Here is a 15,125-nt window from a genome sequence, read left to right as displayed (position 1 = left end):
TCGGGGCAACTGGCCGCGCGGCTGGCGGCTGGCGGCTGGCTCTGCTCTCAGCTCCCAGGCCTTATAGGGTCCGGGGCGGGCGCGGGCCGGCCGGCAGGGGCAGGCGGCCAGCGGGAGGGGCGGGCCCTGGGCGGTCATGTGCCCTCCCGCCCCGCCGGCCGGCCCAGCCTGGGCCCGGGCCCGGCGCCTTTGCCCTGCTTTCAGCGCCAGGCGGCCTTTGCCCGCGGCGCCCACCCCCACCAGGCCGAGTGACTCTGGGCCCTCCTGTGCCCCCAGGCACACCCTCTGAGCCTCCGCTTCCCATCCATGAGATGGGCACAGTTCAGATCCCTGCTCTGCCCTGACGCCTTGGCCAGGTCACCATCCTTGTGCCTCAGTTTCCCCTCTAGACTCCTCCCCGGGGCCTGTAAGGTCCTGCTCCCTCCCTGCCCTCCCCTCCTCCCTCTCTCCCCCAGCTCCCTCTGCTCCAGACACACGGGCCTCCTCACTGTCCCTCCAAATCACCAGGCACCGTCCTGCCCCAGGGCCTTTGCACCTGCCGTGTCCACTGCCTGGAGCTCTGTTCCCCAGACACCCACACAGCTCCCTTCCTCACCTCCATCAGGCCTGTTTTGTTCTCTGTTGTGGCCCCCGCAGTAGAACAATACCTGGCATACAGTTAGCGCTTAATAAATGTTTAGCTAACTGGGCCAACCCTTATGGCGACTGCAAGGTGAAGTGACATCACACATGTGACCTGTTTATCCCAGTGCCCAGGACCCAGCAGGTGCTCCACCAACACGAGCTCAGCACCGTCCAGGCCAAAATGGGGTCTCAGACAAGCAGGGGCTGTGCAGAGCAGGGAAAGGATGCATCACCCTCCAGAAGGGACTTCCCTTGAGAAGGAGCCGGAATGCAGCCCAAGACGGGGCACCAACAGAGCTGGGGGCGCCCTGGCAGGGAGAGGCAGGCCTGGTGGGCGCAGGCCAACCCAGGGCAGGTTCCCGGAGGAGGCATCCGGGCCTGAGCCCGGGAAGCGGCAGAGACAGGATTCAAACTCAGACCCGGAACCTGTGTGTGGGTGGGTGCGCAGACAGGCAGAGGAATGGCCGCCGTGCCCTCCCTGGGCTCAGTTTCCGCCCCGCCAGCCCCCGGGACAGGGAGCCCAGCCACTTGCTGGGGGCGGGGTGGGGGACACACCCAGTGGGTGGCTCTGGGCACCGAGCTGGGAGGAGGGAGGGTCCAGCCTCTGGGCCTGATGACCCCCAGGCCGTCTCCTTGGAGCCATGGCTGTGTTTGCCAAACAGTCGGGGAACAGAAGTGGGGGTGTCCCCCAGCCTCTCTGCTCCCAGCCAAGGCTTCCCAAAGGTGGCGGGAGGGGGGGCCCTGGGTGTGCCCCCCCCCCGAGCGCTGCCACAGCGCAGCGAGGAGGGGAACGCAGCCAAGAGAAGAAAAATCCTCGTAAACACTGAGTCAGGCCCGCCCTCCTCTGCCCACAGCGCTCCAGGGCGCCCCCCATCCTCGGGGGAGGGAGGGGGAGAAGCCCACGTCCTCCCCGCGGCCCCCCAGGACCCGCACAACCTGCCCTATCCCCTCCCCGCCCTCCTCCTCCCTCTCTCCCCCTCGCTCCCTCTGCTCCAGCCACAGGGGCTCCTTGCTGCTCCTCCAACACGCCAGGTGCCGTCCTGCCCCAGGGCCTTTGCACGGGCTGTGCCCGCAGCCTGGAATGCTTTTCAGTCTTTGCTCGTATGTCACCTCCTCAGAGAATTCTTCCTGGATCCCCTTCTCTTATTTAAAAATATACACCCGTCCTTGTACCCTGCACACTCCGCATCTCTGTTTCTCATCATCTGCTAACACTAAGACAAACAATTTACTTATTTTTCTTGTTCACGGTCTGTCTCTGCTACTGTGTTGTGAGGCCCTAGGGGGCGCGATTTCTATCCGGCCTGCTCACTGCCGTGTCCCCAAGGCGGAGAACTGCCTGGCACACAGAGGCGCTCAATAAACATTGAATGAACAAAGGAATGAGTGAATGATAGCTTCCGTGGGGGGAGCATTTACAGGATTGGGCACACCTGCCTTACTACTTTCATACCCATTTCACAGAGGAGGAAACTGAGGTTCAGAGAGGGGGAGCGGCTTGCCCACCTGGTTGTAGGCAAGGCTGGGGTTCAGCCCCACGGCCTGAACTATCGCCTGCCCCCCAAATTCCAGGACTGACCTCAGCCGTTCTCCGCCCGTCGCCTCTGTCCCGTCAACCTGACTCCCCCATTGTGATCAATGCCTTAGCCTGAGCTGGTCCCTCTGCCAACATGCCCTTCCATGTGCCGTCCTGCCTGGCCTTCCCAAGCCCGACCCTCCGGGAGCCCCAGCTTGTGGGGGGAGAGAAGGCCAGGCTCCCGTGGCTGTAAGTCCAGGTAGAAAGGGCTTGGCGCCCCAAGAAGGTGGCCGTGGAGGGCAGGAGCCATCCCGCTGGGGTGCAGTCAGGGAAGGCTTCCTGGAGGAGGCGGTGTTGGGGCTGCGACTTGAGGATGGATGAGATGTGTTTGAGAGATGGGTGGGAAGGGCACTGCAGGCACAGCCTGAGCAAAGGCCCTGGGGTGGGGGAACGTACCCGGTTCAGTGGGAATGCAGCAGTGTCTGTGTAGGGCCCACGGATGAAACCACAGTCCTGGGATGAGAACTTGGACGTTTGGTCCAAGGGCGACAGGGAGCCACGGAGGTTCCTGAGCAGGGCCAGGGAAGTGAATTGGCCGGTTGGAAGCAGTCGGGGCTCCCCCAGCCGCCCCTGGGCCGGGTCCCAGGGAAGCCAGGGGCCACCCTGACCTCACCACAGCAGATTGTGGTTTCCCAACACCCCACCCGGCCACACGGGAGCTGAGGGCAGCCGAGAACGAGGTCAGAGGACGGGAGAGCCCCCACGAGACTGGCTCGTGGCACTTGGCCTCCTTCTGTCTCCCCCATCCTGACAGGTGCAGCTGGAGGACCACAGCGGGGCCAGGGAGGTGGGCACAAGGGGGGCTACCTGGTCCGACTTCCTCCTCCTCCTGCTCCTGTGTTTCAGTTCATTTATACTAAAGTGTGAAGGGCTTCCATTCCGTCTGAATGCTTAGCCCAGCCGAGCTGGGTGCTCACGGCGGCACTCCGGAGGGACGACCAGCTGGTCAGGGGGGCCTGGCTCCTTTCAAATCTGGAACCCGGGCTCGTGCCATGCAGACACGCACCCCTGAGGCCCCCACCCCAGCAGGAACAGAGGCCACAGACCCTTAGATGACACGAAGCGCCTTTATTCTGGAGAACAACCCCAAACGGCCAAGCCACGGGGCGTGGCAGGCCCAGCGGGTGCGGCCGGGCACCTGGGGGGGCCCCTCAGTCCGGGATGTACGAGCTGGGGGAGGGGGGCGCTCACTTTTCAAAGGTGCACAAAACGTGTGCTTCTCTGGGGGGTGTCGACCCGCTCCTTGCCGTGGGGGATCGGGGCCACGGACAGATGAACCCAGCTTGGGGCCGGTCGGACGTGAGTTGGGGTTCAAGTCCCCGCAGGCCAAGGGAAGGATGGGGGAGGGCGTGACATCAGGAAGCTCGGCCCGGGGCCAGGCCAGTCGCGGCGTCGGTGGTAGTGCTCATGCGTGGCCACCAGGGGGCAGCAGGGATCTCGGGGTGCAGGGCGGCCCCCGCGGCCCCGCCGGCTCAGAAGTCCAGCTCCGGCATCAGCGCGTGCCGGGGGCGGCTGGGGCCCTCGGGCTCCTCCTCGGGAACGCCCCCCGGGAGGCCCGGCGCGTCGCCGTGCTGCGCCGGCCGGTCCAGGCGCGCCCAGCGGGGGTCGGGGCCCCCCACGACCTCGTCCACCAGGGCCTCGAGGTCGGGCGGCGGCGCGGGCCGCTCCACGAGGACGGGCGCGAAGGGCCCGACCAGCCAGGGCAGCGGCGCGGCGCGCAGCACCGGCTCCGGCAGCTCGTCCACGCAGGCGCGCGCCCGGGCCACGCGGCCCCCGGACAGGCCCCGCGCTGCCCGCCAGGGCGTCACCGTGCCCTGCAGCAGCCTGCGGGGCAGCGCCAGCGTCTCCAGCTCCGCCTGGGGGCGGGGGCTCAGTGTCCCCGAGGAGGCACCGAAACCCTCGCCCTGCCTCAGTTTCCCCAGGACACTCAACGGGACCACTGCCCTGCCTCAGTTTCCCCAGGGCACTCAACGGGACCATTGCCCTGCCTCAGTTTCCCCAGGGCACTCAACGGGACCATTGCCCTGCCTCAGTTTCCCCAGGACACTCAACGGGACCATTGCCCTGCCTCAGTTTCCCCAGGGCACTCAACGGGACCATTGCCCTGCCTCAGTTTCCCCAGGGCACTCAACGGGACCATTGCCCTGCCTCAGTTTCCCCAGGGCACTCAACGGGACCATTGCCCTGCCTCAGTTTCCCCAGGGCACTCAATGGGAGCACTGCCCTGCCTCAGTTTCCCCAGGGCACACAATGGGGCCGTGGCTGTGCCTCAGTTTCCCCACGGGCACACAACGAGACTGTGGTTGTGCCTCAGTTTCCCTGTGGACACACAGTGAGACCAAGCCCTACCTCATTTTCCCCATGGACACCCAGAGGGACCACTGCCCTGCCTCAGTTTCCCCATGGACACCCAGAGGGACCACTGCCCTGCCTCAGTTTCCATCATGGACACAAGACAGAGCCATGAACCTGCCTCAGTTTTCCCTGTGGACACCCAACAGTATCACTGACTTGCCTCAGTTTCCCCATGGACACCCAATAGGACTGTCTCCCTGCCTCAGTTTCCCCATGGATGCCCCAGCCAGCTGACCTCAGCAGTTGGCTCGCGACAGCTGGAGCCAGCCCCTGGCAACCCCGGGGGAATCCGGAACATTCCCCACCCCTGCCTGCCCCCTCCCCGCCGTCTCACCTGGCTGCGGCGGCGCAGGCGGCCGTTCTCCAGGGGGCGCTGGCTCCAGTCCTCCCACAGCTCGTGCACCTTCCCGGGGCGGGCGGGGGCGGTGGGGGTCGCCCCGCACTGCATGAGGTCGATCTGTGGGGACCGGGCGGTGGGCGTCAGAGCTGGGGGATCTAGGGGGTCGTGGAGCCAGGACCCACCCTGGCCTGGATCGGGCCTCGGTAAGCATTTAGGGAGCACCGCCTGTGTGCAAGCTTCTGCACCTGCTGACCCAGCCTGGTCTCCTGCCCATTGTCTCCCGTCCTTGGCCAGACATTAGGGTCCCCCTGACACTCAGACCCACGGCCAGGCTTTCGCCCATGCTGGTGCCTCTGCCGGCTACACTGTTCCCTCGACCCATCCTCTGGCCTGGTTCACTCCAGTGCCAGTCTCAGTGTAGACATCGCCTCCTCCAGGAAGCCCTCCCTCCTCCCCTCCTGGCTGGGCAGATCCCTCCTCTGGGTCCCACAGCACCTGGCGTGTCCCCATCATGACTCTGATCACCCTACTGGACTGTGAGTGTCCCGAGGGGGCCTCTGTGCCTTCAGAGCCCAGGACGGGGCAGGTATTAGAAGATGAACAGAAATAAGTTATGATCCAGCCACACACTGGAATATTACGCAGTCATGAAAAGGAAGGAGGTTCTGACAGCTGCTCCAACGTGGATGGACCTTGGGGACATGACAGTGACGTGAGCCAGACACAGAAGGACAGACCCTGTGTGATCCCCTCACAGGAGGTCCCTAGAGGAGTCACATCCACAGAGACAGAAAGTGGATGGTGGGGCCAGGGGCTGGGGGAGGGGAGGGGAGTCAGTGTTTCATGGGGACAGAGTCTCAGTTTGGGAAGATGGAAGGTTCTAGAGACGGATGGTGGGGATGGTTGCACAACCATGTGAATGTGCTTCATGCCGCTGAGCTGTGCACTTAAAATGGTTTGTGTTATGTATATTTCACCACACACACACAAAAAGCGGATATTAGAGAACACAGCGTTGGTGCAAGATCCTATTGCGCCATTGTGTGCAAAGCACGCAACCTAGTGCCAGGCGCTCAGTCGATCCACTGAACGAGCATTTATTGAGCTCTTCTTGCGTGATGGGAGCTCTGCTGGGTGCTGGGAGTAGAGCGGTGAATGGGCCAGCCAGTGCCTGGAACAGAGCTTGGCATGCAGTAGGCACTCAATAAATGTTTGTTAAATGATGGAGCAGGGCGGGTCCCTGCCCTCACGGAGCTATCAGTCTGGGGGATGCAACAAACAAGTAAGTGAAGAAGCAGATCACATGAGTTCTAGGAGCAAGATGCCCTAAGAAGGGAAGTAAAGTGTGCCAGGCAGAGGGCACAGCCCGTGCAAAGGTTCTGGGGCAGGACGGGCCTGGCGTGTTGGAGGAACAGCGAGGAGCCCGTGTGGCTGGAGCAGAGGGAGCGAGGGGGAGAGAGGGAGGAGGGAGGGCGGGGAGGGGACGGGGCAGGTCGTGCGGGGCCTGGGGGGCCACAGGGAGGACGTGGGCTTCTCCCCCGAGGGAGGGGGAGCCCTGGAGGGCGGTGGGCAGAGGAGGGGGGCCCTGACTCAGGGCTCACAGGCGCCCTCTGGCGGGGGCTGGGGGGAGGACGGACTGTGTGTGGAGGAGATGTGGGCGGGGAGGAGAGGAGGGGAGTGGAGCACACCCGGCTCTGCCTCCCCCTTCAGACCATGCACGCTCACAGGCCTGCATGCCGGGCGGGCAGGGGGCTCTCACCGGCTCCAGGGTCTCCTGCAGCTGAGCCAGCGTGTCCTGGGCATTGTGCTTCCGCTGCCTCAGTTTCCCCAGAGAGTGATCGTAGGCCAGGTGGCGGAGCCGCGCCGACAGCGAGCCCAGGCGCACGAAGTAGCCCTGGTGTTCCCTCTGCTTTTCCACCGAGCCCACATCCGGGCCCTCGGCCTTGGCTGCCAGCGCCGCTGGACAACAGGACGGGGATGGGGGTGTCGGTACGGCCACCCCCTCCTCATCGGCTCCCCCTCCTTCCAGTCGACCAGCCCGCAGGCTCCCAAATTTAGTTTCCCTTTAGAAACATCGGCTCAGCTAACCTTCCACAAACCCTACAATATGGGCGCTGTTATCAGCCCATTTTACAGATGGGGTAAACTGAGGCAAAGAGCGGCAAAGACCCACAGCAAGCAAGAGGCAGACCTGGGTTCGAACCCAGGCGCCCTGTCTCCGGACTTTTCTTAGCCACTCTACAAACTGCCTCTTAGAGAATGTATCACAAGTGCCCGGCACACAGTAGGTGCTCCATAAATGCCCCACAGCCCTCCTGCTGATCTGCTGTGTGGCCTTGGGCGAGTCCCGGACCTCTCTGATCTGTACCCTCCAGGGACGAGGACCGGGCAGGCGGACGCAGGGGCGGGGAGGCGAGGGCGCCGGCCTCACCCAGCTCCTCCTCGCTCATGGGCAGGAAGTGGTCCACCAGCTCCTCCGACTTGCCCAGCACGACGTCCACGGCGTGGCCCACAGAGCGCGTCAGCTCCACGCTCCAGCGGCCACCCTGCCGGGCCAGGCCCACCACGCCCGTCACGCCGCTGGCCACCGTGTCCTTGGCCGAGGTCACCACCTGGCAGGAGGGCCGTTGGTCTCTGGCTCCCTTCCCCAGGTCCCCCAGCTCCCCGGGGCTGGATCCCGGGCCCCTTCCTGGGTCTGCGCCTCAGTTTCTCCTCGCCCTCACCTCCTGGCACATATTAAGTGCTCAATAAATGTGGGTGCCGATTATTTTAATCTGGCTGGTGGCTGTTGAGTTGACAAAAGCTGGCCCAGACGCCCAGGCTGGGTCGGGGACGAGGCGGCCTCTTCCCTCCTGCTGCCCCCCGCAGGTCCCCACAGTCAGGTCCTGCCGGTACCGTCTCCGAAGGCTGCTGGAGAAAAGGCAGCTTCTCCTCCAGTGTGTCCAGGCCCCTGCAGGCGAGGTCATTCACGGTGGCCACTGGACAAAGAGAGGCAGGGATGAGAATCGGGGAGACGTCGAGAGAAGTAGGGACACAGAGAGGGTTATAGAGGGAGGGGGTGCTGGAGAGAGAGGCAGAGGAAAAAGAGAGGGAGACAGAGAGAGAAGGAAGCCCAGACCACAGCGGGGACCCTGCTGGCCCCCTGGGAGGGGCTGGGGACCCTGAGGGTGAGGGGGGGCCACCAGGCAGGGCCCCACCTCCTGTGCCCTCCCTGCCTCTGCCCTGCCACCCGGCTGCTGCCAGCACCAAGGTGACTCCTCACCCGTGCCCGGCTCAGATGGCCCAGCGAGCAGGCTCAAGGTCATGCAAGCCGGCCGAGAGGCTGGGGGGGCACTGGCCTGGGACCCCTGAGCTGGCCACGGGTCCAGGGAGATGCGAGCTCAGGGACAGAAGGGCAGACGGGGGAGGGAGGCTGGACCGGCAAAGAGCCCAAGGCGTGTCAGGCCAGGCATCAAACTCCAGAGGGACATAATGAGAGAGAGGGGAGGATGGCACGGGCGCGTGGGGGACAGGCAGACCGAAGGCGCGCAGACTGGGAAGACGCCCAGCGCGGGGGTCCCGCGGGGCACGTGGCGCGCGTGGAGCAGGGGAGGCCGGGGCGCGGCGGCCACTCACGCTGGGGCTGCAGGCGGCTGAGCAGCGGCTGGGCGCGGTCCAGGGCCCGGGTGGCCAGGCCGCGCACGTGGCCTCGACCAGCGGCAGGGCCACCACGCGCCGCACCACGCTCTGCGGGAAGGGGCGGCGTCAGAGGGGCCCGGGGGGTGGGGGGCCTCGGCCACATGTTAGCCCGGGACGAGGGGGGAGAGGGGTCCAGAATGCCCCCCGAGGGAGGCGCTGGAAGCAAGGATGGAGGCCAGAGGGGGTCCACCCTTCCCCGTGCCCCTCACCTGCTGGTCCTGCTCCCACGGGCTGGGGCTGGGGGCCTCAGCCGCCTCATCTTCTGACATGCCTGCTGCCAACGGGGTCACCCTGGGGGGCAGGACAGAGTGAGGGGGGCCCCTGCACGCCGCCCCTCGCGGCTCCCGGGTTCTGTCTGGCTGGGCTCTGTGACTTGGGCAAGCCTCTTTCCCTCTTGGGGCCTCAGTTTCCTCATCTGCAAAATGGGGCAATGATAATACCTACCTCGGAGCGTCGTGAGGGGCACGGACATGCACGCACAGGGCTCGGCACACAGCAGGTGCACACTAAAGAGCGTCTGGCAAGGTGGGGGCACTGTCGTGATTCAAAGCCTGGGCTCTGGGGAGAGAAAGACCTGTGTTCGAATCCTGCTGTGTGACTTTGGGCAAGTGCCTTTACCTCTCTGGGCTGTTTCCTCTTCTGTAAATGCAGGAGGTCCCAGCCGCCCCTGCCCCAGACAGAACCGCACAAGCAGCCCCCTGCGGGGGTGCAGGTCGTAGCTGCGGAATCCCCATACACCCATAGTCCGTTTAACAGACAGGGAAACTGAGGCACGCAGCGGGTCCAGGCTGGGCCCAAGGTCACTCAGCTAAGCAGGATCAGATCGGGGAGCTGGACCTCAGACGCCCCGCCTGCACTTCTTCCCTTGTCCCCACTCCGCACCCTCAGAGCCCTGATCCCCGCCCAGCTGGGTCCTGAACTTCGGCCAACTGGGCCAAGGGTCTCGGCCACCTGCTCTGGCCCGTCAGCCCCTTCCCTCCCCAAGCCTCTGGACCCTGTCCCCCAACCCGATCGGGGGCCCCCGGGCCTGCGGGGCGCTCACTCACCTGCGCGCGCGCAGCCTCGGCCCCTACGTGCCACCGCGGACCCCAGACTCCGGCTGGAGTCTCCGGCCCCCGCGTGCTCACCCGCCTTATAGCGGCTCGGGGGCGGGGCCTCCGGGGACCGACCAATGGGGAGAGGCCTGCGGGGCGGGGCCCGGGGCGGGGCTCCAGGCCCCCTCGCCCTTCCCTGGGGCTCCCGGAGCGCGCTGCGGTCGCCACAGCAACCTGGGGACGCTGGATGCTCCAGGATTGCGCTCCTTTCGCTGGCCGGGTTTGGCCACCTGTCACCCTCAGTGCTGTCGCCGCAGAGACAGTGGAGGGCCATCACAGCCCCCACCGCCTCGCCGAGTGACCTTGGGCAAGTCCTCAAGGTCTTTCTTTTTATTTTTTTCCGTCTGCCATTTAACTAAGCCAGGAGCTGGCCTGGCCCATTCCCTCGGATCCCCATTTCACAGATGAGCAAATTGAGGCTCAGAATGCTTAAACCAGATCCGATTCAAACCCAGCTCTGCCGGGCTGCAGATCCCTGGCTTTGATCACCATGCCTGGAATGACCACCACCGTCGGCAGGAGCCTCCTTCTGGGGAGCTGAAAAAACCGACCATGCCACAGACACCCCGGGGTCCCCCAAATCTGACCTCGGCCCCCAGCACGCCCTACAGTGTGTCGGCAGGTGGCCCCAGGTTCTGAGTTGCGAGAACTCAGCCCCCTGGGCCTCTGCCCATCTGTCCAGCCCCATCCAGCCTGCCCACGCCTGCCCTGGGTGGCCGTCCACTGCGTTATCACCGGCCAGCCTGACAAATTCTTTGGAGACGTGAAGCAATCCGGTTTAATGTAAACCTTCCCCAGGACAAGCTCTGGCAGGAATTCACTTGTAAAATGACACCAGGGCAACGGTCAGGGTTTTATTTCCAGTTAAGTCCCGAGATGGGGGAGGGGGAGTAGAAGCGATGGGCCATCAGGTCCCCTGGGTCACCCCTCTTCTTTCCTCCTCCTTCGTCCTGGAGACCTGGGACGGTGAGTTGGGAGATGCAAAGACACAGGAATGCCAAGTCATCCCGTTCCACTCAGCAGCTGTTTCATTAAGCCCCTCGGGTCTGACCCCAGACTGAGCGATGCTGGGTAACAGGACACTCAGCCCCAGGCCCCGGACTCAGAGAGCCCTGCAAACTGGGGGCGGCAGAGCCAGAGAGAGACAACCCGGGGCGGCCAAGGCTGGGTCAGAGGGAGGCCGAGCGGGCCGAGGGAGCCCCGAGACCAAGAGATCTGGGAGACGGGGGAAAGATATTCCTGGAAGAGGGTACAGCTCCAGCAAAGACGAGGAAAATGAGAGCCCACGGTGTGTTTTGGGAAGCCTGGGCGAAACAGGTCCCAGCCATTATGGAAAAGCCCGATCCTTAGAAGCTGGAGTAATTTGCTAAGTGGGGTGCAGTGTTCTGCCAGGCCCTGTCCCCTCACCTCCCGCCCAGGCCTCAATGGGACTCGGCCACCGCCAGGAGCGTCCAGCCCTTCAAGGCAGCAGGGGCAGCACAGCGCGTGTCATTCCGGAAGAACATCTTATCTTTATTGTCCACAAGCCACCGAAAGAGGTCGCGCAGGTTTCCGTCACAGATCCAGGGGTTCTGGGAGAGGTCGAAGCCGTCCTGTAGGTCCCGGGTGGGCCGCCCCAGGCCCGCCCAGAGCCCCTTGGGCACGCTGCTCAGCGAGTTGTTGGAGAGGTCCAGGAAGTCCAGCCACCGCAGCCCCCGGAAGGCGTTGGCTGCCACCTTGGCTAGCTGGTTGTCACTCAGGAAGAGGTGGCGCAGGTCCTTTTGGGGCGCCAGGAGGTCGTCCTCCAGTGCCCGCAGTCTGTTCCCCTCCAGGTGCAGCCGTTCCAGCTGCTGGGGTCCCCGCAGAAGGTCAGGGGGCAAAGTCTCCAGCCGGTTATTGCTAAGGTCGAGGACGCGCAGGTCGGTGAGGTTAGCCAGCAGCCCAGCGGGCAGCGTCCGCAGGCGGTTCTCGGACAGGTCCAGATGTTCCAGGGCTTGTAGGCCGTGCAGACACGAGGCCTCCAGGACGTGGAGCCGGTTTTCCTTCAGCACCAGGGTGCGGAGGGCGGCCGAGCCCCGGAAGAGCCCGCGCGGCAGCCGGCTCAGCGCGTTTCTGGTCAGATCCAGCACCTTCAGCTGAGGCACTGGCAGCAGGAACTCAGCCGAGAGGTTCTCCAGCCGGTTGCTGGAAAGATGCAGCTCCTGGAGTTTGGGGGTGCCCCGGAGGATGTCGGCTGGAAGCTGGGTGAGGTTGAAGAACTCCACGGCCAGGTGGACGGTGTCGGTCGGGAGGCGGCGGGGAATCTCGGCAGGTGGGTGGCAGTTAACGGTGGTGCCCTTGACCGACTGGAACACCAGGCAGGCATTGGGGTTTGGGGGGTCCCCCTGGGCCGAGGCCACAGATAACAGCAGCAGTAACAGAGTTCTAGAAAGATGGGGGTTCAGGCCCCCTGGGCTGCAGGTAACGACAAAAGTGCTTAATAAGCCAAAATGGAGACATACTCAGCTAGGTGAAATTATCCCCAGAATCTGCCTACTTTTTCCCGTGTTTACTTCCCCCACCCTGGACCATGCCACCTTGTTGCTCGCAGTCACCTCCTCCTCTTCTCCTGGTTTGCACCCTCACCCCTCCAGGGAGAATTCTATTTCTCTGAAACTCGAGTTTCTTAGTCTGACCCCTAAATGCTACTCTTCCCCATTGCCAGCCCAGCCCTAATGGGCTGTTACTTATTCGCAGTCCAATTTGCTAACTTCTAGCTTGTTTTCTGGGTCATTTCTTATCTCCCTGGCTCCATGTTTTGAAGGCAGAGGCAGTGAACTCCTACTCATCCTGCAAAGCCCTATTGGCAATGCTCCCTTTTCTATGAAGCTTTCTCTGACCTTCCCAAGCAGAGCTCTCAGTTTCCCCCTCTGGGCTCCTCCTCTTTCCGTCCAGCCCTGAACAAACCAGGTTAGGTAACCTGTGTCCAGCTCCATCTTGCTCCAAAGCACTCGGGTGCAACCCAGGGCTCCAGGTGCAACCGGGATTCTTGTAGTGCATCCTGCTTTGCACAGGTCTGGGGGCGGGCGTTTGGCCTTGGGCTGGGGTAGTTGACAGTGGCACAGTAACCCTTGGAGGCCTCCTCTGGGTCCCTTTAGGAGGCCTGTGATGGGGGGATGGGTTCCCACTCCCCGCCTGGCCTGTGGCCCACTTGTGTGTGGCAGCGGGTCTGTCATAGTTAAAGCCTGAAGGTGGGTCTGTTCCAGCCTGCAGACCTGCATCTGGCCATGTGACCTCAGTGCGTCAGACAGAATGCGTATTCCTGTGCTGCCTGGTGTTCAGGCCTGCCTAGAATGGGTGGGGTGGGGACCTACCTCTGGTTTTGCTCTTGGCTCCAAGAGGACATGGTGGCCTCTTTCTGTCCCATCCAGGTTCCCTTGGCCTGGTGAGGTGGCCTTATACCTGCCTGGGCTGGGGACAGCCACACCAACCCTAGGGAAGTCCCCACCCACATCCTGTTCCCGTTAGGGGCTGGACCTGAGCCAGGCAAGGGAAAGGAGGGGCAGGATTGCAAAATTGCTTCCTGGCAGGAGAAGGGCAGCAGCGGGGAGGAAGGGTCCACCCCTTTCTTGGCCCAGCTTCTGCCCAGTTTTTCCTTCCCCTAATTCCTGCTTTTGGGGAACGGGCACCCAGGAGTCTCTGGGGCTGAGTCCCCACTTCCCCCAACCCAGAAGTCAAGGGTCAAGTTTGCAGGGAGCCAGTCTTGGGGGACGGGACAGCTCTTTGAGAAAGAGATACTATTTACAATAAATCTGAGCAACAAGGAAGCTCGGTAAAAAGAACAAAAAAACACTTGTCTTGAATTCATGACATATTATTGTTGGTTTATTTTTTTTAATTAAATAATTTTTTAACAAATAGAATTCAAAAGTGGGTGATGTCAGAAGTCTCCACGGTCTTTGAACAATGGCTTGGGAAGGGCTAGACCTGGCTCTGAATCCCAGCTCTGCCAGGAACTGCCTTGCTTTGTGACCTTGGGCGGGTGGCTTAACTTTCCTTGGCCTCAGTTTCCCCATCTGTGAAGTTGAGCTCAGTGTCCGAGGGCCCCTTCTGCTCTTTTTTCCTCTGAAGCTGAGGTGCTATTTGTTTGGGATCTTTCTCACTTCCTAATAAATGCATCTGGAGGCTATAAATTTCCCTCTGAGAACTGCTTTGGCTGCATCTCACGGGTTTGGCTATTCAGTACTTTCATTCTTGTTGAGTTTTAAACATGCCGGTGTGATGTGTATCTTGACATGCACCCAGGACTTTTTTCAGGCCTGGCCATGGCCTCTTCTCCTCAGCCCAATCTCTGAAGAAATTTGTCTCTATTCTGTCTTAGGGGACACACAGCTTCAGAGACAACGCACAGGCTGCCCTAGACAGGCACAGATAAAGACAGACAGACAGACACTCACATGGATCCACAGATATAGATACTGACACAGAGACAGGCGGAAATACGTAGACAGAACCAGAGACATAGACAGAGCAGGAGAGAATGACAGACCTGCAGAGACGGACACACAAAAACGGGCAGAGGACCTGAATAGACATTTTTCCAAAGAAGACATACAGATGGACAACAGGCACATGAAAAGATGCTCAACATCACTACTCATCGGGGAAATGCAAATCAAAACATGAGATATCCCCTCACACCTGTTAGAATGGCTCTCATCCAAAAGGCAAGAGATGGGGGCCGGCCCCGTGGCTTAGTGGTTAAGTGCGCGTGCTTCGCTACTGGTGGCCCGGGTTTGGATCCCGGGCGTGCACTGACACCGCTTCTCCGGCCATGCTGAGGCCACGTCCCACATGCAGCAACTAGAAGGATGTGCAACTATGACATACAACTATCTACTGGGGCTTTGGGGGGGAAAAAAATAAATAAATAAAATCTTAAAAAATAAATAAATAAATAAAAAATAAAAAAATAAAATAAAAAACACGAACTCATAGACATCGAGAGTAGAGTGGTGGTTGCCAGGGGCTGGGGGTGGGGGAAATGGGGAGATGGTGGTCGAAGGATACAAACTTGCAGTTATAAAATCAATAAGTTCTGGGGATGTAATGTACAACATGGTGACTTGAATTAATAATACTGTATTGTATACTTGAAAGTCGCTAAGAGAGTAAATCTTAAAAGTTCTCACCACCCACACACACACAGGTAACTATGTGAGTGATGGATGTGTTAACTAACCTTATTGTGGTAATGGTTTTTGCAATACATACATCTATCAAGTCATCACATTGTACCCCTGAAACTTACACAATGTTACATGTCAAATCTATTTCAATCAGGTTGAAAAAACAGACCCGGGGGTGGGAGGAGCTGATAGATGCCATCGTAGTGTTTTGTGTATTTTTGTTTTTTAAATCAGTGTCCCCGTAACAAGGGGGCACCGGCTCTGTCTTGTTCACTGCCCTGTCCCCAGAGCCCAGCACACAGTAGGAGCAT

The 15,125-nt window shown here is 61.5% G+C and overlaps 2 protein-coding genes across 3 annotated transcripts; both read right to left on the bottom strand.

Annotated features, from left to right (window-relative positions):
- Positions 1–3,253: 3,253 nt before the first annotated feature.
- Positions 3,254–9,107, bottom strand: PLIN5 (perilipin 5). Its single transcript, XM_087425708.1, is given in 9 exon segments — positions 3,254–4,056; positions 4,890–5,012; positions 6,655–6,854; positions 7,327–7,507; positions 7,791–7,873; positions 8,511–8,573; positions 8,576–8,621; positions 8,783–8,864; positions 9,018–9,107. Coding segments are annotated over 8 exon segments (1,140 nt in total). The 5' UTR covers positions 8,843–8,864; positions 9,018–9,107; the 3' UTR covers positions 3,254–3,672.
- LRG1 (leucine rich alpha-2-glycoprotein 1) lies at positions 9,051–13,101 on the bottom strand. Of its 2 annotated transcripts, XM_087425709.1 has the most exons (3): positions 13,000–13,101; positions 11,075–12,100; positions 9,051–9,131 (listed from the first exon to the last, which is right to left on the bottom strand). In XM_087425709.1, the coding sequence occupies exons 1-2, from the start codon at positions 13,050–13,052 to the stop codon at positions 11,089–11,091; spliced, it is 1,065 nt and encodes a 354-aa protein (XP_087281835.1). In that variant the 5' UTR covers positions 13,053–13,101; the 3' UTR covers positions 9,051–9,131; positions 11,075–11,088. The 2 variants fall into 2 exon arrangements, with proteins under 2 accessions (XP_087281835.1, XP_014651530.1); XM_014796044.2 differs by lacking the exon at positions 9,051–9,131 and having other exon boundaries at positions 10,425–12,100.
- Between the last annotated feature and the right edge of the window lie 2,024 nt (positions 13,102–15,125).

The sequence above is a fragment of the Ceratotherium simum genome, chromosome 39, assembly GCF_057802395.1.
Source record: "Ceratotherium simum simum isolate JZ-2026a chromosome 39, ASM5780239v1, whole genome shotgun sequence".
Lineage (NCBI taxonomy): Eukaryota > Metazoa > Chordata > Mammalia > Perissodactyla > Rhinocerotidae > Ceratotherium > Ceratotherium simum.
The sequence above is the reverse complement of the archived record's forward strand: the minus strand, read 5'-3'. Positions and strand labels throughout refer to the sequence as shown.